Here is a 23,974-nt window from a genome sequence, read left to right as displayed (position 1 = left end):
ACCCACGAAGTTCGCACCACGCTTCGCAGGTTCGATGTTCAACTCCTGTCAGTCTGCTGTTTTCCTCATCACTGCGCCGGCGGAATGTACACATGATCCAAATGTCGTAACGGCCAGTCCAACCAATGCTGATAACTCGGATGCAGATCTCTCTTGATAGCTTCCACAATGTGTGGAACCCAGCCATCCATGTACCATATATCCTTCAACAGAGCAAGAAGAACGCAGTGATGCGCCAGAAGGACCAATGCCATAGGCCGCCGGGTCTGAACAGAAGACAGGTAGTCCTGATTACAGCGAAAGATCCACGCGAAGGCGTGGTGAGAAATGACTCCGATGCCTGGATGATTTCTCACGCGGATCGAAGCCACTTGCATTTTTGCCCCGCGCTTAGTATGGTGGCAAGGTCCTGGCACAGCCTCGTTCTGCTCAATCGGATGCTTCTGGAGAATCGCAGAGTAGCAGTCCTTCAGATCGTCGAGGGTACGGAGATACTTGCTAAACGAGCTGTCTTCTGCCTCGAGCGTTTCTATCGATTTGCGCAAAGCAGCGAACTGTTCACTGTATCCGGTAAAGACCTCTTCTGGATCAACGCGATCCTCCTCGCTGTCTCCGGCGGGTGTCTTAGGCTTTTGAGTTGGGGCGTGTTCGGGGAAAATGGCACGTCGATGCTCTGAAAGTATCGACTTCACACCTTGGAGTAATCCAAGCCATTCTGGCTCGCCTTCATCGCTGTAGACCAGATATTGTCCGGGTTGAGGTCCTTTGCCGAAACTGCAGAAGACTAGAAAGCATGCTGCGACATACAATCCGTTGGGATTGGAGTTCATGTTCCCACTTTCCATCACGCTCATCATTCCGCTAATTGCGTTACTCTGCAGGAAATTGGATCTCGCGATGCACTCTATCCTCCGGGACTCATTTGTCCTCGACAGATGTAGTGCAGAGAGTGCAAGTATGAGCTGTGCAATGTAAGTATGCGCGAATGCCAGCTGACTGACGTTTTGGCTCCAGGCTATGTCGCCATTCTCATCTTCTGTCAGGCTGTAACGAAGTATGGTCGTCCAGTGGTTCCATAGCTCGAGATCGAATAAGTCGAATGGCAGTGAAGCTGTCGATCTGCTCGTATCCAAAGACGAAGTCGCGAGGTCGTCTATCACAATGGGAGAAGAAGCGGCACTGTTGTCGAAGGACGTGATTGAATGTGAAGGAGTAGAGTCAACATCGTTGTTGCCGGGTACTGAGGAAACCTTCGAAGCTGGATATGAAGAGGTATAGCTGCATGGCATATGTCGCCGTGCGCAATTATTGCAGGCAGGCTTTTCCTCGCCACACTGTTGGAACATCCATATTAGTGACTTGATGCGCCTGGACAGTATGTTGCTGCTATCGTCTTCCATTTCGGTGGCGTAATTGGTTGGGCTTTCTTGAGAGTCCGGGCGTTGGTCTTCCATACTCGAATTACAGGTGCACGCAGTCTAGCACCACTTTGAAGACAGAGGCTGCTGGCCGGCAGGAGAGGGAAGTGCAATGGTTTTCAGCTTCTGGGGGATGCTGGATGGGAAGGGAGGCACTCATCCTGTCAGAGGGAGAAGTATTGTATCACTCTTCCCCTTGGCAGCGTGGCGAAAGCCATTCGAGTATGCATCGGGCCTCTTCCATGGCAGATGATAGCAGCACAGCTCGTAATTCCTTTGGGAGCGAGTACGAAAGAGACAAGAAAGTCGCAACGCACCTTTACTCTCCGCCTCTTGCATTGTAAGCAGCCAAATCTGCTCTTTCGATGGGTCTGTCTGGCTAAGACCGTCTTATGGGGTGAAGCGTCCGACATTGTGCTCTGGTCGTGGGCGATACGCCGTCTCGCATCGTGGATGAAATGCGTGTCGTGTCGTTCTCGGCTGGAAGCTGAAGTTGCGAAGGTGTGGGGCTCTTTGCGTGAGAATCCCACGAATCACAGCAGAGCCGCAACGAATACGAGGACGGCAACTGTTGCCTGTGCAGTCTTGCGAGCAGCAGAGAAACCGCTCAGCTGCGGTATGTGGCTGTCAGAAATAGAATGCCGAAATGCTCCCAGGCGCGAGATGCCTTATTCGAGATCTGAAAGATGTTCTCAAGGCATCAATGGAGCATGCATAAAATGTAGAAGCATTGGCTTCTGCTCACATACCTGGGCCATCTTTCGTTGCATCGCGCCATTCCACTCGTTCAATACTGTATGTCGGAGGACCATCGAGAGTACCTTTTGACAATTTCATCAACCCTCCGGGAGTCAGGATGGATGCTCAAACAGACGGCACAAGATGGTTTGGTCTCGCTTCAGGTCCTCCCAATGGTCCAGCGGCCATCATTTTCATCGCGGCATTTGGCATATGCACGCTTGGCCATTTTTTCCAAATGTGCTGGCTGAAGACCTGGTACTTCGTTCCTTTCGTGATGGGTTGTATCAGTAAGTTTAAACATGCTCACCTCACTTTGAACACTGCAATCATCAGTGCTGACATACGCTTCCAGTGGAGACGTGTGGTTATTATGGCCGGTTTTGGCTCTCACAATCACCATACAACTTTAAAGCATACGTCCTCTACGACTTGCTTGTCTTACCGGCACCGATATTTCTCGCAGCGACGATGTATATGTCCATAAGCAGGATCGTGACGACACTCGACGCGGCCGAGCTCTCGCCCATCAGGCCTCGATGGCTGAGCAAGATCTTCGTGCTTGGAGACGTGGTCTGCTTCTTAGTGCAACTGTCTGGCACAGGCATGACGATCACGATCGACAGCAAAATACAGGATATTGGTCAAAAGGTGGTCGTGGTCGGGCTGGTCTTCCAAATCGTGGTGTTTGTGGCTTTCATCTGGATCGTTTGCGTATTTTTCCAGAGATGCAGACAGCAGGCTGGAGCAGATGGCTTGAAATGGAAGCGCTTCATTATTGCACTATTGGCGGGGAGCGTTTGCATAGTGTTGCGTAATCTGGTCGTTGGTATCAAGCATGCCCAAGGAGGCGCTGGGTTTGTGGCGAGCCACGAGGTGTTTGCCTATTTGTTCGAGGCGGTGCCCATCTTCATTGCAGTGTGCTTATTGCTGGTCTACCAGCCAGGCAGACTCCAAAGGTCAATGAAGGGATTGAAAATCATCTCTCCGGACGGCGAAGAGATGCAATTTGCGGAGAGATCTGGCTTGGTTTCGCGATCGGACGAGAACCTCACTGGCGGAAGCTATTTTCAGCGGCGGTAGAAAGACACGAGCAGATCGTCTCGGATATTGTCCTATGTAGCAGAATCATGTACAACAGAATCGAAGCAAGAGCAGTGGAGCGCTGTTTTGAAGATGTATGCATCCATGCTTAGTCACCTCCGCACAACCATGTCCGAGCTTCGAAGCTTAGCGCGGAAAGAGCCATGTCGACGTTGGTCGATGTCGAGGTCATCGAACATCCACCGCGACACTCTCTCTTTGCCATCCATCACCTAATCGACGCGAATCGGACGAGCCGCTACCGCCATCATGGCCAACGATCCGCGACAAATGTGGGAGGCGCTGCAGAAGAACATGCAACGAGTGCAGCAGCAGGGCAAGAAGTGCGGAAGAGGCGAATAGACGCGAAGATGGGATATCGGCTGACGATGGCGCAGATTTGGCGGTGGTGCTCCAGGCGGACCTGGACCTAAGGGAGCGCTGACGGGCATCGGCGGCCTTTTGTTGCTGGGTGGCGGCGTGTGGTTCTTCAACAACGCCCTCTTCAACGGTAGGCCATATTGCGGAACACGGGATAGATGGGATATTCGCTAATAGTATGCAGTGGAGGGTGGTCATCGCGCGATCAAGTACACGAGGATAGGCGGTGTCGGAAAGGAAATCTACAGTGAAGGAACACACGTCCGCATTCCCTGGTTCGAAACGCCCGTCGACTACGATGTCCGCGCCAAACCGAGAAACGTCGCCTCCTTGACCGGCACCAAGGACTTGCAAATGGTCAATATCACATGTCGTGTGCTTTCACGACCGCGAATCGATGCGCTGCCGCAAATCTACAGGACGCTGGGTACGGATTACGATGAGCGCGTGCTACCGAGTATCGTGAACGAGGTGCTGAAGAGCGTCGTGGCGCAATTCAATGCATCTCAGCTCATCACGCAGCGTGAGAACGTCAGTAGATTGGTACGGGACAACTTGGTCAGGAGAGCAGCACGATTTAATATTATGCTGGACGATGTCTCGCTGACGGTGAGCAAACATTGATGTGAGTCTGACGAAGTTGCATGCTGACTATCGTAGCACCTTGCTTTCTCGCCCGAATTCACTGCCGCTGTCGAAGCGAAGCAAGTTGCCCAGCAAGAAGCACAAAGAGCCGCTTTTGTCGTCGACAAGGCGAGACAGGAGAAGCAGGCCACTGTCGTTCGCGCACAGGGTGAGGCACGCTCTGCGGAACTGATTGGTGATGCCATCAAGAAGAGTCGATCATATGTGGACCTGCGAGAGTTTGAGAATGCCAGGAATGTTGCTGCCATTCTCGAGAAATCGCAGAACAAGGTCTATCTGGACACCAATGGCCTCGGCTTGAATCTCTCGCAAACGAGCGACGAGAAGAAAGCCGGGCGATGAACGTACAACAAACAATGACCTGGGGAGTGTACAGAGTAAAATCGATGAAGGGGAAAAGCATGGCTTTAACAAGCTGGTCATGAGCGAGCATGCTGCTATACTTTGTATGTATACCAGAACTACTCTACTTCTTGCCTCAGCCGCCCTCTGGCGTGTTCACTTATTCCGGACAATGCATTATAAACAGCGAATTACTTCGAAATGCCTTCGCCTTCGTGGATGGTCCCGAAGCACAGGCGACTCCAAGTGGTAGCTGCAATCTCTGGCCGAAATCTGCGAGTCACAATCACGATCGGGGCAGCACTGATCTGACTCTGTTTAGTCAACGGCGTGGACGAAACGGCCCAATCCCTATGCAATGTGACCTCCGGCGTATACAGCTCCCGGCAAAACACCGGTATCGCGTCTCCTCTCTCCGGCACGTCGACACAACGCGTTTTGATGCTGTGCCAAGTTGCCGACACCTATAGCAACCAGCACTGATCAGAATGCCTCATCTTTCGCCCACAGAACAACAAAATCTTCAGCATGGGTGATCTGCGATTCGTCACGGAGGTCAGCTCCAGATCGATCTTGGCCCGAATGAGAAGCCGTTCTGCACTATGCTTCCATTTCGGTGCATAGATCGCTCGGAGCTTTCAACCCACCCCAAGCAGTAACGGCGAATGTGATGCAACGCGATACCTCTGCGCCTCAATCTGTTTTCTTGGGCGACGACTAAAATGCAGCCGCCCGAGGCGCTGCTAATTCGATCGTCTGCTGTCCATCCTCCTCATTCATTCATGCTAGTCACCTCGTTCACAGGGTAGTAAACCTGTACAACAATGCCCTCCTCATCAGACCACCTCGACGTTCCAGACGACGATCAGAAATTCCGCCGATCTCTCGATGGCGGCCGCGACAGCGAGAGCCAACTCGTCAACTGCTTCGCCACGCCTCCTCGCTCAAGAGCATCGTCCGTGACTTCATTCCTGAGCAATGTCGACTTGAAACCTCGTCAGAGTCACCTTCCGCAACCTGTGCTTGACCTGCTCAATGCAAAACAACTCGACGTCGACGAACACAGCATCGTCTCCTGGAGACAAGACAGCATCTCTCTTCCACGAAACTGGATCTCGAAGCAGAAAATCTACTACACGGCTGGAATCTGCCTTGCTCATTTTGCCTCCTCGATGTTTGGAAACACGGGCTCTACAGTTGCGAACTATGCCAAGGAAGACTTGGAGATCAGCCAGACTCTCTCCGTTTTCTCGTTCGTCACGATGTACTGGATCGGTCAAGCTCTCGGATCGTTCATCTTCCCGCCCGTGAGCGAGGTTTTTGGTGATAAACGATTATTCTCTTGGGCTGCAGCATGCTTTGGTACTACTTGTTTGATCGTCGCGACTGGGCCAAACTTGTGGTCTGTGCTACTGGGGAGATCTCTTTCAGGCATGGTAGCGGCTGTTCCGAGCGTCGTTGCTCTAGGCACTTTTGAGCATCTGTGGAACGCAAAGGGCAGAATCTGGGTTGTGTCCGTCTGGGCAGTCAGTGGAGTTTTGGGATTTGCGTTGGGGCCTGTGATGGGGTCTCACGTAAGTGAGACGGGCGCAGGATGGTGAGTTGTGCCCATTCAAGCGCGACAATGATTTTTGATCGCGCTTCTTGCTGACTGATGTGTGACATTAGGGAATGGGTCTATTATGGAGGACTCATTGCCAACGTCGTTATTGGCGTCTTCTGCTTCCTGATGACAGAAACCCAGCCGAATCTCTTGCTTCACCAAGAGGTCCGTCAAATTGAAAAGGCCACTGGGTTTGGCGGGCTGCGTCTGGACGAAAGTCATCGTATCCCATCCTATGCCGAATTTGCGCAGCATCAACTGCTTCTCCCGTGAGTCAACGGCCCTCCATGCACATCAACAAAGCGATTCCCGCTAACAACCTTCCTTCTCCAGCCTCAAACTTTCCACGACCGAACCCCTTATCCTGCTCTCCACCCTCCTCGCGGCATTCTCCTTCGGCCTCACAACACTCTTCACCGAAACCATCCCCATCGTCTACACATCTCAATTCGACCTCTCCCCACAAACCTCCTCTCTCACCTTCCTCGCCCTGGCCCTCGGCGCCATCCTCTTTTCCTGGCTCCCGCGCCTCTACGACATCCATCGCCATCACACTTTCCGACCCATCCGCTCCTCCACAAGCCCGAACCCTACGGCACCAGAAGCCGAAAAGAAACTCTGGAGTTACAGTTTCATCGCCTCCCCAATCTTCGTCCTGGCACTCTGGTGGTTTTCTTTCACGGTCCCCAATCCCGTCTTCGGGTCCAGTAACCCTTCCGCTTGGCTCTCCATCGTCCCTCTTCTATTGATCGGATACTGCCTCGTCGAATTCAGCAGCATTCTACCACTCTATCTCACAGAAGTTTACTCGCACCACACAGCTTCCGCATATGCTCCACTCCACGCTATCCGCGCTCTTCTAGCGGGAATTTTCCCTCTTTTCGCTGCGAAGGAATTCGACGCTTTGGGTCCTCATCGCGCTGTTTGGGTTTTGGCTGGAATCACAACGGGGTTCTGCGGATTGGCTGTTGCGACGAGGTTTATGGCGAAGACTGTACGAGAGAAGAGCAAATTTGCGAAGAAGATGGCTGAGGAGAGGGAGAAGGCTATGTGGAAGGGAAATCTGGAGGTTGTGGTGGAGACTGAGGTGGATGTTGTGAGGACGAGGTCCGTTGTTTGAGAACTTAGTAGAAAGACACGCGAAGGATGGAAGTGATTGCCAATGGAGCAATGACGAATGGTCTTGGTGACGGGATTCAATGGTTCTGGAGCTGGGAGATGTTGCATGCTTTCATACGTGCAAGGCGTAGTTCAATTGATATGCTACATTCTTAGAAGAACACGAATGTGCACCTGAAAGACACTTTTGTGGTCTCGTAACGCTTGAAAATGCAATGTCATCTCAATTTAATGCCACGCTCCAGTAAGGGGAGGAGAGGCTGGTCTGCCTATGTGGCGGACGGTAACATGCGTTGGGCCTTTCTGCTGCTCTATTGTTACACCCGGTCACCCTGCTCTTTTTGCAATAGCCTTTCTACACCGTTCGGCCTCTCCCAACGATAGCAGATCTACTCTATAGCCGCCGATCATGCATCTCATATCCCTCATATTGAGCGCAAAGCTCAACCTGTCATTTCGTTCGTCTCAGTGGTTCCCCGACTCTAGGCCACTGCCAGTATGCAATATGTCCTCTCTGATCTACACTCCACTGTGGCCCACCTGGGCGACCAAACCATTGCCTGACGCCCTGCTAAGTTCCAGTGATTTTTGCCACCTAGGCTTCCTCGCCCTCACGCCGGAAAAAGTAAATGTAAGCAAACTTCTTCATCTCCTCCACGTCACCACCAAGCGCGACCTTCTCATCGTTGAACAATGTCCACCCCGCCAGCTTCTTGACGAAAGCAACATAGTGGCCGGCGTGAATCGAGCTACCCTTGTGACAAACGATGCTCGAGAGGGAGAACTTGGCAGGCTTGGTATCTTCAGGAATGGCAGTAGGCGCAGAAGCGCCCTCTGGAGCAGCATCATCGCCGAAGTCGCCCGTCGCTTCAGGATGACTGAACAACCAGTCCACAGCACGCTCCATGTCGCCTCCAGTCTCTTTAAGTGCTTGTCGAGCTTGTGGCGCGGAGAAGCCCATGTTGCCCAGGTTCTCAATCTTATCGGGATCAACAGCCGAAGACGATCCACCAGCACCTGTCGCGGGCTCTTCCATCGGCTCATCGATGTCTGGATCCTCCATGTGTTCAAACAGCCAGCCAGCCGCAGCATCTGGGTCCGCATTACCGGTAGCCCGTAAAGCTTTCTCACAACGTATCTTCGGGAAGCCCATATTCATCAACATCTCAAGTGCGACCTCGTTTGGCTGGAACTTGTTGCTTGCACCCGCGCCGGCATCCTGGTCGTCCGACAATTCCTCCTCACCAGGCTGCTTGCCCTTGCTGCGATATGCCTCCATGTCATAGACTTCATCGCCCACGATAACAGGCACATCTTGCTTCATCGGAACCCAGTTGACGATTTCAAACCGCCGAGCGTTGACTGCGAGGATAACTGGGAAGGTCTTGAAGAGTGATTGTTTTGTGAAACCCTTGTTCTTGCACCCTGAGCATTCCAAATCAACCACCTCTGGCGCTGTGAAGTCATCCAGGCATTGCTTTAAGGTCACAGTCTCGAACTCTTCCTTTTCGGGGGCCTTGTCGCCGTCGGTCATTGGCGTATCTCCACCGTTGGTCACTGGGGCGGAATCGCTTTTGGGCTTGCGCTGTATGGGAACAGCAACGCTGATGTTCTCCATCTCGTCCAAGCGGTATTTGACCTTCTTGCAGCTTAGGCATTGCAGCTTCTGCTCCATGTGAAAGCGGAAGGCATCGACTGGGTCGTAGATTTGTGCGAAGCCGCTATTCTTCGCGGTCGCTTGTGACCGAGAAACCAGCTTGAGGAGATGCAAAAGGAGCTCAAAGGAATCTTGCTGCCGCATGCTGCTGAACTCTGCATGCCCCTTCCCGACGATTTGCTTGAGCATACTGGGACCAATGCCTTTCTGGTGAGGCTTCTCGTCCTCATTTTCAGGTTGCTGGACATCAATGTCAGGTCTGCTGTAGCGTCCAGATAGGAGACCGTCGGCAAGCTTGCGCAGCTGTGATTCGAGGTCCTCAGCAGGGTTGAACGTTGGCCCCAACTTGATTCTCTCATCTGGTCTATAGTAACGCTTGGCAAATTCGGGCGTTGCAAACAACGCTTGCAGAATTGAGTTGAGATAGCAGCTGTTGCCCAAATTCCTCAATCCTGTGTATCCCTTCCCGAACATCGGCTTGAGCTGTCGGCCATCGGCGTCGATCATGGAAAAGTCGTAGCTCAAGTTGTACATGAGATTCATCTCGCCCAAACTCTGTTCCGTCTTCTCTCGATCTGCAATGTTGACTCCCCAGTGAGCAAGATGCTCGACCAGCTTAGGGTCTTTGCGCTCCTCGTCGCAGGAATAACAGTAGATGTCAGCACTTCCATCAGCGGAGATGGATCCCAGCTTGACTGCCACGTGGTGCTTTGTGCTGTTGGCATGCCCGACTTGGTGGCTGTTGCCTGGCGCGCCACCGTACTGCTGTCGCCCACAGCCCAAGTTGCCGCAGGTCAAACACATCCACAAGTTTTCCTTTAGATCACACTCGCCGCAATGACCCAGGTCGCCACTAGGAATATCACGGGCGGGCTGTTGTTCGAGGAAAGCAGTGTGATCACAAATCGTTAACTCCAGCTCCCAGGCCTTGACTTCCTCTTGCTGAGCGAAGGTGTTTGCTTTGAGCACGCCAGCCACCACATCGCCGACCTTTCCTTCCTGAGCGATGTTATCAATGTCACATTGAAAGCATTTAATGTTCGTCTCGGTGTCGTATCGATCGGCGTCGGTCTCGGCCTTGATCTCAAGCTTGCTGATTTTGGCGGGCGATTCGCCGTCGTCTCGCTCGGGCTTACGCTTGCGAGTGCGCTTGATGTTCACGGCGAGTGGATGGCTGACCTCGTCGGCGTGCTGCTTGTTGTGTTGTCGGTCGCCCGCGCAGCCTCCGTTGAAGCAGTGCAAACAGACATCGATTCCCGCCGCATCGTCGACGCCATCGAAGCAGAGCGTGCAGTCTTCGCGGTAGACGGGGTCTTTGGGCTGCGGCGGCGGGCGTGAGAAGGTCTTGACGTGCGGGCACTGATCGCCCATGGTTGCGGTGAGATGGGGAAATTTCAATAGTAAGAAGAGAAATGTTGGTGGTTGCTGGTTGCTGGTTGTTTGTCTGGAGCTCCAGAAGCACAGCAGCCTGGCCTGGCTCAGGCACCGTCATTGCGGGGAGAGAGTGGGATAGGTGAGTCAAATTTTGATTGATGTGTCATCAATTATTTGACTGCCTGGTCTTTCTTAGCCTCTTCATGGCTCACCACATCTGCAACGCAATTCCCAACTCTCCGTCTTCAACTGCTCCCTCCACCATACTGCACAGGGCTTATTTTCAGCTCTTGGCACTCCATAGATGATATCTAGACAAGGTGCGGCATTTAGCAGAACGCTTTGCTTCTCCGCTATACGCCAGAGAATCTTCGCCGCCGCAGTGTCAAGTCCAAGAAAACATCTACCAGACGGACACACACACAGCCCAACACACTGCCAGACAGGATGCTGTATCACATTCGATCCTGTAGGATGAAGCTTTCGGACACCCGTCACCGTCTTCGGTCAGCATGCCTGCTGGACCGCTGTGCTGCGCTCTCGCTCGGACTTGTATTACGCCCAAGCGTCCACCTTCAGCTGAACCTGAATCCCAGCCTTCATACCCTCATTAGGGCAGACAACCGCCATGTTCCTGCGCGCACATCATGCTACATACAGCCTCACCACTGCAGCCGTGGAATGGCGACCTGACTTCCAAGCATAAGCCAATTACTGCGTATTCAAAGGTTTCCGCCGCCGCATCTAGTTGGTAGGCACGATCCTAGAAGCATACAGACGCCGCCAATTGGGTTATTTCACAGCAAGGTTTACTGCCAATCGCCCTGTCGAGGGATCGAGTTTGATATCCACTTTGCAAGGCCTTGGCCTCCATTCCACAACGGCAGCATTGAGGCTGTAGGCAATACTAATGCCATCATCGTGCCCCTTCCGTCACCTCCTACGCTGCTAATCGATCGTTCTATCGTGCATCTCCATCACCGCTCACTGCAAGAGCAGACATGCCTTACAACACAGCTCGTGCGACGCTCATTGCCCTAACCATTTGTCTGGCTAGATTGTTCTGCTACAGCCTTACGGCCACTACCATCTTTCACTGGACCTGGAACGTGGCATGGCACTACTCTCACGCTTCACGGCCATCAACGGAGACTGCCTTGAGTCGAGCCATTCGGGCAGCGACATATGATGCTGTAGCAGACTTCTTCGTGTTGACGAGCGCGTCAGTGTCTATACTGCTTGTTTGGGCAACACAGCGCATTATCTACCGACTTTACTTGCACCCTTTGGCTGGCTTTCCGGGACCCAAAATCGCTGCTTTCACAAGAGCATACGAGTTCTACTACGATGTCATTCTGTCTGGCAATTACACGTTCGCAATCAAAGAGATGCACCAACGCTACGGACCAATCATTCGCATCTCACCCCATGAGCTCCATATCCATGATCCGGATTTTGAAGACGAAATTTACACTGGTGCTTCCAAACCCAGGGAAAAGTATCCCTGGGCTCTGGGGATGTTCGGAACCAGCAGTGGCTTCATTGTGGCCAGAGGGCATGATTTGCATCGCAAGCGCAGGGCGCCAGTGAATTCTTTCTTCTCCAAGAAGGCTGTTACGGAGCTGTCGCCTCTTATCCAAGGGCACATTCAAAACTTCTGTCGACGTGTGAAAGAGTTTAAAGGAACGGAGAAACCGCTGCGGCTCGACCACGCCTACACAGCCTTGACAATGGATATAATTAGTGACTACTCATATGGGGCATCGTACGGAGGATTGAACACTCCAGACATGATGGCAGGGTTCGTCACTGCGGTGTCCCGAGGGGCCGAGACCCTTCACATCAACAAATTCTTTCCTTGGTTCATCTATACGATGAAGGCACTCCCTGCGTGGATAGTCGTTAAATTGAATCCGTCCTTTGGAGGCATGATCCGGATGCAAGAAGTAAGCCACGGCGGATTTTGAGCTTTTGTACCCGATCACTGACCAGAACGTTCAGAAACAAGCCGAAGACGTGGACGAGGTTATCAGAAATCATGGGCAGCTGAAAAAGAATGGTCGACGAACGATCTTCCACGAACTTTGGAACAGTCCCGAATTATTGGAGGAAGACCATAATCGCCAGCACATGCTCAACGAAGCACAAACTTTCATCGGAGCTGGAACGTTCACCACGTCTTCTCATCTCACAAATACCACGTTCCATCTACTCTCCAATCCTGCCTGCCTCCAGCGACTGCGAACTGAACTTCGCGAGCTCATCACGGATTCTCACGCCCTTCCGCCATTGTCCTCGCTTGAAAGACTGCCATACTTCACCGCTGTAATCCAAGAAGGCCACCGCGTCGCCGTTGGTGCCGGACATCGCCTTGCCCGGATCTCTCCTGTCCTTCCGATCCAATACAAAGACTGGACTATCCCTCCCGGAGTCCCGGTCGGCATGTCTAATTGGCTCACAGCCTTTGATCCCACCCTCTTTCCCGATCCTCACACTTTCCGACCCGAGCGCTTCTTACGCGACACTGAAGGCAGCGATCGCGCGAGAAAAATGTTCAGTCCGTATAGCAAAGGGACGAGAAGCTGTTTAGGGATGAACCTGGCCCAGGCGGAATTGTATATGACTCTTGCGACAGTCTTTGGGAGTGAGAAGTTTGATTTCAAATTGTGGGAGACTGTGAAGGAGGATGTGGAGCCTTATAGGGATTACTTCTCGCCGTGGCCGAGAAAAGATGCGAGAGGTTTGAGGGTTTTGGTCGAGTGAGATGTGTGTCACACTGGAGACGGCTTTCTATAGCTCTCAACTGAATCAAGAAATACGCCTCAGTATACATTCTTGTGGATAGATCTCTCCTTTGACTGTGTAGAGCCATGCCCCGAGATTGTCTGGAAAGCACAAAGCGAAGTTGAGAAGTGGAGACATTTGCTTGGCGGCGGAAATGGAGAAGCGGAGCACTCCGTCTTTCGTACTCCTTCTCCATGTTCCTACGCCGGATTGCTCCGCCTCATTGCCTTTAGCTTGACATTGACGCGGCAGAGAAGGCCGCTTTTGCATCCGTCGCCACGAAGACGCGTGCGAAGCCGGAGATGGACGCTTGTTGGGGCTTCCGGCGCGTCTCCCAGACGTTCGTCCTTACAGACCATTCACTCGCCGGCTTGCGAGAAAGGGCTGGCCAGAATGTACTGCCGTTCTCGAGCAATTGGCCTTAGCAGGCAAACTGCATTCACATACTCAGGTCCCAAAGCAAGATGGCGTCGACGACTGGCAACTTCAACAGGAAGCACTGGTCAGGCAGATGTGCCGCTGTCAAACTTGGAGAAGGTGGCAATTGGCTCACTGCCATCCTCAGCGGACCACTTTGCTGATGGGAAATAGCGATCTCTCCCATACAAGCAGCTGCAGCACAATCTGACAGCCATTCGGAGACGGATACAAAGGCCACTTACACTGAGCGAGAAGATTCTGTACACTCATTTGTGCGAGCCAGAATCGCAGGACATCAGACCTGGAAAGTCACTCCTCAAGCTGAGGCCAGATAGAGCAGCATGTCACGATGCAACAGCGACAATGGCACTGCTGCAATTCATCAGTGCAGGCTTGCCGAAGACGGCGGTGCCGACCACGATTCACAGCGATCACTTGATCGTCACGGAACACGGCGGCAATATCGATCTGGAGAACGCGAGGCAGCAACACTCCGAGGTCTATCAGTTCCTGAGTTCAGCGTGTAAAAAGTACGACATTGGATACTGGCAAGCTGGATCTGGGATTATCCATATCATCATCTTCGAAAATTATGCTTTTCCAGGCGGACTGATAATTGGCACCGATTCTCACACGCCCAACGCTGGCGGCATGGGCATGCTCGGGATTGGTGTCGGCGGCTCTGACGCGGTGGACGCGATGGCAGGTATTCCATGGGAACTACCTTGCCCGAAAGTGGTTGGAGTCCGCTTGACTGGAAACCTCAGCGGCTGGAGTAGCTCAAAGGACATCATTCTGAAGCTTGCCGGTATGCTCACAGTATCTGGAGGAAAAGGCAAGATTATCGAGTTCTTCGGACCTGGCACGCAGACTATGAGTGCCACAGCGATGGCAACAGTTTGCAACATGTCAGCAGAGATTGGCAGCACCTCGTGCATATTTCCATGGGCAGAGTCTATGGGTCGATATCTACACGCTACTGATCGTGACTTCATCGCCGATGCTGCTCGGAACAACTACAACCTGATCACGGCAGATGAAGGTAGCGATAAGCATTATGATGAAGTGCTTGAGATCGATCTCGACACACTCGAACCACATATCAACGGACCCTTTACACCTGATCTGGCTCATCCACTGTCCCGCTTTGCGAATGATGTACAACAAAGCAGCTGGCCAAGGGATGTATCTCAAGCTATGGTTGGTAGCTGTACCAACTCCTCTTACGAGGATCTGAAGAACGTGGTCAATATGGTCAGGGAAGCGAACCACGCCGGGTTGAAGCCGAAAGTGCCATTTCTCGTCACAGCTGGAAGTGAGAAGATCCGAGCAACACTTGAGGCAGAAGGCATCTTGACAGAACTTGAAGCAGCTGGCGCCAACATTCTGAGCAGCTCATGCGGACCCTGTGTCGGCCAATGGAACCGCAAAGGTGCATCTAAGCACGAGCCAAACTCTGTCATCTCATCCTACAATCGTAACTTCACTGGAAGGCACGATGGCAATCCGGCAACACATTCATTTGTCACTTCTCCAGAGATCGTGACGGCTTTCGCGTATTCGGGCTCCTTGGAGCACAATCCGGACAAGGATTTCATCATGTCTGCAACAGGCGAGCCATTCCGCTTCACTCCACCTGCGAGCGAGGAGTTGCCCAAGTCCTTTGCGTCTGGTGACGCACTTTACCAGGCTCCGGCAAGCTTGGCAGAATCCGCCGACATCGAAGTGGCTATCTCCCCAACGAGCGATCGACTCCAGCTGCTTGAGCCCTTCCCAGCGTGGATGTCAGGCAATGCGTCGGACATGAGAGTCCTCGTCAAGGTCAAGGGCAAGTGCACGACTGATCATATCTCACCTGCTGGACCTTGGTACAACTATCGTGGTCATCTGGAGAACATCTCGAACAATCTCTTGATAGGCGCCGAGAATGGCTTCCTATCTCCCATGCCGAAGGATCCAGGTCATGCTAGAGGTCAAGCGATCAATCAGGTGGACCAGACCGTGGATGCTATTCCACAGGTCGCAAAGTCATACAAGCAACAAGGCATTCGATGGTGCATCGTCGGAGACAATAACTATGGAGAAGGCTCTTCACGAGAACACGCTGCGCTTGAGCCTCGATTTCTTGGAGGTGTTGCAGTCATTGCAAAGTCCTTTGCTCGCATTCATGAAACGAATCTCAAGAAACAAGGCATGTTGGCTCTTACCTTCAGCGATCCTTCTGCCTGGGATAGAATCGAAGCATCAGGCACTATTTCTATTCTGGATGCCGAAAACATACAGCCAGGAAAGCAACTGGTTATGCAAGTGAAGCCAGCGAATGGTTCGACTTGGGAGACTCTTCTAGAACATACCTATCATGAAGGCCAAGTACCTTGGCTGATGGAGGGCAGCGCGCTGAATCATGTCAAGAAGCTCAGAAAAGAGGCCGCCGACGATTCAGCCGCACTTGTGGGATGACAGGCAGTACCACAGCGAATTTCTTCACTTGTAGCAGATTTCGCCCCTTCACAATGGCCTACCGGCTGTCCTGAGCGCTCAATATCCTTGAGCTTAGCAATATTGTGCGCGACCACGACGGCATGCGACATGTTCAACGCTGCGTACAGAGTGTCATGTCGGATATTCGGCACGTTGAATTTACTGTGCCGTACGATCGACATCATGAGAGTTTAGAAATTCGCGTCGTTCGCTGCATCGCCTCAGCCGCAGCATCAAAACATGCTGAATTCAACCTGGGTACGGCCTCGGCGACCATGTCTTCACCGGCCTCGGCACTGCTATCAACGCTCACCTATGGTGTACAAAAGACTTGACCTGCGCCCACACTGCGCCTGATTCGCGAGCAATAGGACGATCTAGTCGTGATCAATCGCAAGCTCCTCTTCGCGAAACACACTGCCGCTGCCAGCAACAGAAGGGACATACGAGGTTCATCGGAAACTGGTCTAGATCTAAAGAATGGAGTCATCAGCGAGCACGCGTGTTCTGCAAGAGCCAGCATTGCTATACCTAATTCTCTGCCAGCTATCACAAGGAGAGCTTCTGAGTGTGCAGCGAGTCTGCCAGACCTGGAAGAGGACAATATCGGACGATTCGCGACTCCTGAACATAATGTGGCTGCATCCCGGCAGTCCTGTCACCGACTTCGATCTGGATACGACACAGATAAATCCACTTTTACAGAAGACATTTCCGACCATATTTGGGCAATGCGCCTTTTGGGATAGGTTCACGGTGCTACCGTGCAAGCAGTCACCTTTTATGGACATGTGGGTCTGCAGGAGCTCCGAAGTGCTAAAGAGACTGAAGGTCCCAAACGCAAGCTGGAGAAGTATGATACCATGTGCTCCAGCGCCAGAACAGTTGCTCATCAACGTGTCCGGCGAGGAGCGCGGTACACTGATGTGGCTCAACTTCAGCAATCGGAACCTGGAGACCGAGCGCCCGTCTCAACCCCTCTGGCTGACCTTTGGTTTGATATACGATATTGTTGAATGCGCCTGGCAGCAGGCCAATCCGTGGCGTCTCCATTGCGTCAGATACGATTTCCCCAGTGCTGCACTGGAGGGAAGAACTTGGCAAGGTCTTATCCCGCCGGAGGCAATGGTCTCGGGAGAGTTCCGTGCGTCTGCGCAAAGCCGTGCAGGGCGTGTAAGACTTCAACTCAAGCCTGACACAAGATCGGAAGAGGAGCGACAGAAAGTGCACGAGGAAGTCGTTGCATATCATAATCGGCAGCTGGACAAGGCTGAGAGATGGGGTTTCTGCGGGACCAGATACTCTCGAAAAATTGATATCTTCACGGATGAGTTCCACTTTGCTGATGCGCTCTCACTTGATGAGATCGAATGGGACGAAGCACACGAGTACGAGATATCTCCACGCGAGCCGTCGGAGCCAGACTTGATTCTATCTGAGCGGCACTCCTTACGAAGTCGGTTGAAGAGAAGAGTTTGTGCGACGATGTGACCTCGTTCAATCGCAGCAAATGACATGTTGCATTGCGAAACGCTCAAATACGGACATCTAAATTCTCCAATAGAAGATACCCTGTTGTCCAAAAGCTCTTGTAGGGCTCAATCAAGACTTCTCTTGTATCAACAAGCTCTTCCCTTTGAAGCTACTCAAGAAACTCTGGAAAATCTCCATGCTGGCATCTGCGTCAAAGCCTGGAACGAACTCGACTCCACGCGAGAAACGCCTGTAAAATCGAGAAATTGCAAGACGTAATTCCATTTTCGCGAGGTGCACGCCGATGCAGTACCGACTACCGCCCCCAAATGTCACGAAAGCATCCTTCATATCCGCCGTTGGCTGCTCCCACCGCTCTGGCTTGAACGCTTCGGGGTCGGGGAAGATGGTGGCATCTCGGTGAAGACTATATGCTGGAATTCCGATAACCGAACCGCCAGGGATATAGTAGCCTGATAGTTCAGTACCCTCAGGAGGTACCAAACGTGGCAGGCCCATGCCGATGGGCGGTCGTACGCGAAGTGTCTCTTGAATGACTTGTTCAAGATAAGGCAGTTGCCGGCAGTCATCGTCACAGAACTCATCCGGAAGGCTAGCCACCTCCTCGACGAGTCGACGCTCCACATCTGGGTGCTGTACAAGGAGGTACACAATAGCTGCGGCTGTCATGGCCGTCGTGTCAGTTCCAGCAATGATGTTGACTCGCGCATCAATATTGAGTTGCTCTTCTGGCAAAACCCCATCATCCACGAGGCCATAGGTCTTGGTCAATAATGTCGGCTTGACGTTTTCCGGATCTTGGCGGTACGCCTTCCAGTAGCGGTTGATGGAGGCGTTGGCATATTCATTCATGCGGTCACTCATTTGAGTGATGCGTTTGGCGAGACCAAACGGCCGCATGGCTTTGACAAGTAATGGTAGTTCCACACGGTACAGGTTGGATTCGCCAATAAACTCCAGATCCCGGGCATACTGGTTCATCTGTCCGGTCTGCAGCATCTGAAATGATTCTCCGAAGGAAGCCTCACCAATCACATCGGTTGCCATGAAGAGGAACCACTTGAATGCATCAGTGCGTGATGATGACTCAATATCCTTGGACATGCGCTGGACGGTCAAGTCGATATTGCGACGAATGTAGGACTCCATGCTCTTGATGGACTTCTCGGAAAATTGGTGTGCAGTACGCCCACGATGAGTGCCGTGAAGCTTAGGGTCGGTCTCAAAGAACATGCCATTGGGTGCGTTAGGGGCACCTTTGAATTTCCCATAGTAATCGGTCTTGTAGAATCGGCTCCCCATTTTGTATACCTCCTTCGTGGCTTCGAGAGATACCGCTGACACTTCGCTAGGCCCCACGCGAATAACAGGGCCATATTTCTGGTGGAGGCTGTGGACGTAGTCCCACCTCTTGCCCTTCAGATTGTACCATTTGAACACAAGACTCGTGTATGCTGAGTACCATGGGCCAGGAACACGACTGAGCTTGCTCGTTGTTCCAACGTAGATTTGATGAACCGCGAATCCAAGCACCACAACCGCAAGAGCGATCAACGAGACATGGTGACCCTCCAGGTATTCCAGAACCAGAGACATACTGAGAGCGGATCACCTGTGGGCTCGGAGGTGGTGAATGGTGATGAGAAACGAGATATGCTGGGTATGTATGTGAACTGCATTGCCGGCTGTTGCACACTATTTAACAACAATTTGCTCCCCATCTGTTGATCTTCTCCAAAGCAGTGTTCCGGTTGTCACTCAGCTCGCGCCGTAGACTTTACGCCCGAGTGTTGACGTAGGGATCGGCAGACCCGCGCCTGTATGTACAACAACTCTCAACTTTTGTCCGTCTGGGCACAGTACGACCCTCTGTTGAGTAATCAACGCATCCCATTACCTACTAGCGATGGGAGTTGCAATATATCTTGTGGAGATGTCACGCTACTGCGTCGCAGTGACACCTTGAAAGTTCCCGCTTGTTGACTCCCTCCACTTCTAGCAGCAGCACAGCGACGCAATCATGTCCAGTTCGCCTCAGAAGTCTTCATGCCACCAAGAATGCATCAAGGGTAGCATTCATGCTGGCTTGCCAATCGGCGCGGAAGAGCAAATTCACGGACTCAACACGTACGTGGTCGGCAACAAGACCGACCCGAAAGCCATTATAGTGGTCTACTCGGATATATTTGGCCTGCCGCTTCCCAACAACAAGCTCATCTGCGATTCGTACGCGAAGAATGGAGACTATCTCGTCTACATGCCGGACTTCTTCAAAGGTGATCCCGTGCCGCTCAAAGTAGCCGATGTTCTGCTCCCAGTGGATGCCAGCAAACAATCACTTCTGGGCAAGTATGGCGGTATGCTCGCCAGCGCACCCAGCCTGCTTTTGTGGATGAGGCGTCACACATTTGAGCAAACTGAGGCCGACTGCATGAGCTTCCTCAAGGCTTTGCGACTCGCCACTCCTCAAAGCACCAAGATTGGCATGGTCGGTTTCTGCTGGGGTGGCCGCTTCGCACTCCGCGCTGGTCTCGAGTCCAACATGGTTGAGAAAGACGGCAAGAAGATCGGCCTCATCGACGCCATTGTGGCTTTACATCCAAGCTTTTTAAGCATACCGGACGACGTCAAATACATGGTCGTGCCGGCCTCTTACGGCTGGGGCCTCAAGGACGAAGGAGTTCCTTACCAGAACAAGGCTAAAGTCGAGGAGGCGCATGAAGAAGCGAAGAAGGAAGGCAAACAGGTGCCTGAGATGGATCATCAGACCTATGATCCGGGTCGACATGGTTTTGCTGTCAGAGGTAACCCTGAAGACCCAATTGAGAAGAAGGCGCTCGAGGACTCAGAGCAGCAAGCGTTGGACTTCTTCAAGAAATATCTTTGAAGTGGGTTCACGGCAACGTTTGTGTGCTGTGGCCATTCATCGTCGTTCAATGGATGCCTTCAACATCGATCGGTGATTCTTCAGTCTCAACAAAACAATACCTCGTAGCCGCAACAATCTACCTGCACGCAAATGAGAGCAATATTGTGACGTGTTGAACTGCCCGCTGTCAAAACGAACGGAGTCCTTCGAGACTCCAGTGCTACTCGGCGAAAGAGAAGGAAGCACAGAATGCGAGAGCCCCGATTTGGTAGGAAAGCTTCCTCTGTGCTGGCATCAAACCAACGAGAGCTACGATAGCGTACAATCGGATTTAACGGACTCTACTTGTGGTTAAGCGCCGCCTAGCTTAAGTGCTATAAGCAATTGAATCATAGACTCCGACTGCCCCCACTGAGCTGAAAGTCCTCCTTCGCTCGTAGAACAACAGGCCATAGTTCTACGGACATACCTCCGTTCCGCAGACATTGGTGGCGCGGCGGCAATGTGCGCCACAACCTGAATTTGTGTTGCAGAAGTGGAAGTTATGGGCACGACGATTAGTGAACATCAGTGACGTACAACGGTTGAGTCCGTCAGCGTGCAGCTTAGTCAAGCTTTCTTGACAACAGACGCAGATCCAAAACAGCTTGTGGAGAACTGCACGCACTGGAACTGGTAATGAGTGACGGCCCCATGACGATGGGTAGAACAATCTGGCTAAGGACCAAACGGCAAAGCTGTGCCAAGAACATTACCGGCCGTAGAGCGGAGAGATTCATTTCCATTGTTGTGCTGGCAAAGCAAGAATCAATGATGCCTACAACGTTTCAAGATGGAGAAGGCTCAACATATATGAGATGAAAATGGTTTGAGCAACAGATAGAACATCGACAGCAACAATCAATAGAATACAACGATCGTAGAACATCAACACCTGAACAACCACTTAATCCATCACCATCATGTCAGACAACACAAAAACCGAAGAACCCTCCGTTCCCCTCCCCAAAATCGACTACGCAGCCTCAACAGCCCTCGTAACAGGCGGCTCTTCCGGAATCGGCTATGCCATAGCCCAAGAACTCGTCACCCGAGGAGTCCGACGACTAATCCTCGTGGCCCAAACCGAAGATAAACTCCAAGAAGCCTCCAAAACCATCCAAGCTTCTGCACAAGACCTCGAGATCAAAACCATCAACATCAATCTCGGCGAACAAGGAGCCCCCGCAAAAGTATACAAACAGATCAAGGAAGAATTCAACTGGAAAGTTGATTTACTTGTGAACAATGCCGGTTTTGGCAGGAAATTCGTGTTTGCTGAGGATCCGGAGACGGATACGTCGTTGAAGACTGTCGACCTCATGGTCCGCGCAGTCGTAGACATGATGCTACAATTCCTTCCCGACATGGTCTCTCGCAAATCCGGCGGAATCCTCAACGTGGGTTCAACAGGAGGTTTCCAACCCGTTCCCTACACAGCCGCCTACGCAGCAAGTAAAGCATTCGTGCACACTTTCTCTCAAGCAATTCGGCAAGAGAATATCGACAAGGGAGTGAGAGTGGCGTGTGTGATCCCAGGTGTGACGGAGACGAATTTGGATGGGCAGGGACATGGTGAGAAGAGAGGGATTATAGAGAAAGTGGGAGTTGATCAGCCGGAGGATGTGGCGAAGGTTGCGGTGGATACTTTGGAGGATAATGCTGCGGCGAGGATTGTGGGTTGGAATAATAAGGCTTTCCATTCGGTGTTTAATTTGCTTCCGGATTCGGTGATTGCGAGTCTTGTTGCGAAATCGAGGGGTGCGCCGGGAGAGGAGTAGTACAGGACTTTGATTTAGTTGGGCATCATGTATCAGTCAGGTCATGGAGAATATCCTCTTCATACTCCAACTCATATGCTTCCATATCGTAAGACCCAATAAGTAGCACTCTACCACGGATACCTCCTCTCCTCCCTCCTCCCCACAAGCTCTCCATCCTCTCCTACCAATCCCTCATCGACTTGCCTCTCATGCTCCCTATCCAAGAACTCCAATAAAACGTCCCCGTACCTCTCTTTTCCCTTGTACCTTCCCACATCTTCTCCCCAACTCCTCACCGCACTCGCCAACCTCCCAGGCACGCCAGGCTCTCCCACAATCTTCTTCACCGGCTCAAAATATGTTCGAATCGTAAACACCACCCCGCCACTCCTCGGCAACCTCCTCAGACTCTGCCTTTCAGAACGAAAAAAGTGGTTCTCAATCGCCTTATCTTTTTGCGCTGTATTCCAACTTGGTGACGCTGAATCTTCAGATCCAATGCTGTGACTCCATGCCAAATTATCATCGACTTGAATGAAATAGTTGTTTCGAAGGACAGGTTTCTCCGGTGCGAGGCGGCGGAAGAAGTTCGCCATTCCTTTGTGAAGTTTTGTTTCATAACCAGGAACGTCGCCAGAAAGATGAATCTCTTCCAAGGACATGCCAAATTTGTCTGTTAGGCGCCAGAAGCCGGCTAAGAGGATGGAGGCTGCGAGAAGGTAGTATTTTCCGTCGGATTTCTCGAACATGATGGCGAGGTCATCTTGGATGAGGCGTGCGCAGAGTTGCATGGGGTTTTCGCGGGGGCCGGAGTTGACGGAAAGATGGGTTGGGCGGATATCGAAGGTTTCGTGGGTGAGGGTGTTGGTGAGGCCGTGAGGAGTGCTATGGAAGAGGGTTGGGTAGCGTTTGGGCAGGTAGGAGGTGAGTTCTTCGAGAAGTTCGAGGGCGCCATCAAAGTAGCGAGGGTCTGATGTATCGATCATGGAGCACTTTGGTCCTCGCTCAGCGATACGGCGGGCTTTGTCAGTATGGTAGCGTAGGTAGTGGTTATCGAGCTCGATCCACTCATCCCATTGCATGTTGCGAAGTCCCATCGTAATGTTGTAGACAGGGCCATGGCGGAAGGGACGGTATGGCAGTGGCGGTGTCTCGGTCACAGACCAGTCGGGATATGGCACCGGATCTGGCCGCTTGAAGTCGACTGGCTGCCATGCTTGAGTTGCTGTCAGCGTCAAGGCATTTCCAGCAAAATGTGGGATGCTGCTCACTGCCAGGTTCTCGATCCGCCGCGTTTGGTCCCTTGCCAGGTCGTTGAACACTGGCAGTAGGCTTTTCGGGATCTGGAGATCGCGACCTGAGCCATGTCGGTCGTCTCTGGCGTTGAATCGTTTTCTTCGCGTATATCGATAGCACTACTGTCATAACCACGACAGCAGAGAAGACTGAAGCCGGAAGAGGCGCGACATCCCCGCTTCGAACTTGCTTCGCCAACGTTGAAAGATTGTCCAAATTCAGAGCTTCACCGACCCAACCTTTGAACGAGTCTCTCGTCTCGAAGAACAAATCCATCTTTGCAGGCGTGGTCAAGATGCCGACAGCGAGCAAAGGCGTTGAGGGGTCATCTTGTACAGTACGACATACGCGTGATGTTCCGCCAAAGCTTGGTTCAGAGCCCGCGATAAGAAGGTCGATACGCGGTGTCCTCCACAGTAGCTATAGCTTTAGTACCACGCCAAATGAACTAGCCCCATTTCTATAGGA

The 23,974-nt window shown here is 52.2% G+C and overlaps 11 protein-coding genes across 11 annotated transcripts; 7 read left to right on the top strand and 4 right to left on the bottom strand.

The window, feature by feature from the left end:
* Nucleotides 1–68: 68 nt before the first annotated feature.
* On the bottom strand, nt 69–1,831 carry CKM354_001145900 (uncharacterized protein; the record flags this gene model as incomplete). The annotated part of the gene is made up of 2 exons (XM_044806949.1): nt 69–1,334; nt 1,736–1,831. The coding sequence occupies 2 exons, from the start codon at nt 1,829–1,831 to the stop codon at nt 69–71; spliced, it is 1,362 nt and encodes a 453-aa protein (XP_044662884.1).
* Nucleotides 1,832–2,274: 443 nt separating this feature from the next.
* Nucleotides 2,275–3,239, top strand: CKM354_001145800 (uncharacterized protein; the record flags this gene model as incomplete). The annotated part of the gene is made up of 2 exons (XM_044806948.1): nt 2,275–2,446; nt 2,512–3,239. The coding sequence occupies 2 exons, from the start codon at nt 2,275–2,277 to the stop codon at nt 3,237–3,239; spliced, it is 900 nt and encodes a 299-aa protein (XP_044662883.1).
* A 270-nt stretch (nt 3,240–3,509) lies between these two features.
* Nucleotides 3,510–4,607, top strand: CKM354_001145700 (prohibitin subunit PHB2; the record flags this gene model as incomplete). The annotated part of the gene is made up of 4 exons (XM_044806947.1): nt 3,510–3,583; nt 3,638–3,750; nt 3,805–4,229; nt 4,281–4,607. 4 exons carry the CDS (start codon nt 3,510–3,512, stop codon nt 4,605–4,607), a joined length of 939 nt encoding a protein of 312 aa, XP_044662882.1.
* Nucleotides 4,608–5,431: 824 nt separating this feature from the next.
* Nucleotides 5,432–7,330, top strand: CKM354_001145600 (uncharacterized protein; the record flags this gene model as incomplete). Its single annotated transcript, XM_044806946.1, has 3 exons — nt 5,432–6,204; nt 6,276–6,479; nt 6,544–7,330. 3 exons carry the CDS (start codon nt 5,432–5,434, stop codon nt 7,328–7,330), a joined length of 1,764 nt encoding a protein of 587 aa, XP_044662881.1.
* Nucleotides 7,331–7,924: 594 nt separating this feature from the next.
* Nucleotides 7,925–10,357, bottom strand: CKM354_001145500 (ubiquitin-specific protease UBP14; the record flags this gene model as incomplete). Its single annotated transcript, XM_044806945.1, has 1 exon — nt 7,925–10,357. The coding sequence occupies one exon, from the start codon at nt 10,355–10,357 to the stop codon at nt 7,925–7,927; it is 2,433 nt and encodes an 810-aa protein (XP_044662880.1).
* A 1,004-nt stretch (nt 10,358–11,361) lies between these two features.
* On the top strand, nt 11,362–13,123 carry CKM354_001145400 (uncharacterized protein; the record flags this gene model as incomplete). Its single annotated transcript, XM_044806944.1, has 2 exons — nt 11,362–12,306; nt 12,362–13,123. The coding sequence occupies 2 exons, from the start codon at nt 11,362–11,364 to the stop codon at nt 13,121–13,123; spliced, it is 1,707 nt and encodes a 568-aa protein (XP_044662879.1).
* A 414-nt stretch (nt 13,124–13,537) lies between these two features.
* Nucleotides 13,538–16,024, top strand: CKM354_001145300 (uncharacterized protein; the record flags this gene model as incomplete). The annotated part of the gene is made up of 2 exons (XM_044806943.1): nt 13,538–13,681; nt 13,736–16,024. 2 exons carry the CDS (start codon nt 13,538–13,540, stop codon nt 16,022–16,024), a joined length of 2,433 nt encoding a protein of 810 aa, XP_044662878.1.
* A 1,623-nt stretch (nt 16,025–17,647) lies between these two features.
* On the bottom strand, nt 17,648–19,135 carry CKM354_001145200 (uncharacterized protein; the record flags this gene model as incomplete). The annotated part of the gene is made up of 1 exon (XM_044806942.1): nt 17,648–19,135. One exon carries the CDS (start codon nt 19,133–19,135, stop codon nt 17,648–17,650), a length of 1,488 nt encoding a protein of 495 aa, XP_044662877.1.
* A 424-nt stretch (nt 19,136–19,559) lies between these two features.
* CKM354_001145100 (uncharacterized protein) lies at nt 19,560–20,426 on the top strand (the record flags this gene model as incomplete). The annotated part of the gene is made up of 1 exon (XM_044806941.1): nt 19,560–20,426. The coding sequence occupies one exon, from the start codon at nt 19,560–19,562 to the stop codon at nt 20,424–20,426; it is 867 nt and encodes a 288-aa protein (XP_044662876.1).
* Nucleotides 20,427–21,370: 944 nt separating this feature from the next.
* Nucleotides 21,371–22,228, top strand: CKM354_001145000 (uncharacterized protein; the record flags this gene model as incomplete). The annotated part of the gene is made up of 1 exon (XM_044806940.1): nt 21,371–22,228. The coding sequence occupies one exon, from the start codon at nt 21,371–21,373 to the stop codon at nt 22,226–22,228; it is 858 nt and encodes a 285-aa protein (XP_044662875.1).
* A 110-nt stretch (nt 22,229–22,338) lies between these two features.
* On the bottom strand, nt 22,339–23,782 carry CKM354_001144900 (uncharacterized protein; the record flags this gene model as incomplete). Its single annotated transcript, XM_044806939.1, has 2 exons — nt 22,339–23,426; nt 23,482–23,782. The coding sequence occupies 2 exons, from the start codon at nt 23,780–23,782 to the stop codon at nt 22,339–22,341; spliced, it is 1,389 nt and encodes a 462-aa protein (XP_044662874.1).
* Nucleotides 23,783–23,974: the final 192 nt, after the last annotated feature.

The sequence above is a fragment of the Cercospora kikuchii genome (assembly GCF_019650295.1).
Source record: "Cercospora kikuchii DNA, contig_00008, whole genome shotgun sequence".
Taxonomy (NCBI): Eukaryota; Fungi; Ascomycota; class Dothideomycetes; order Mycosphaerellales; family Mycosphaerellaceae; genus Cercospora; species Cercospora kikuchii.
Note: the sequence above shows the minus strand (reverse complement) of the source record. Positions and strands in the feature narration are given on the sequence as shown.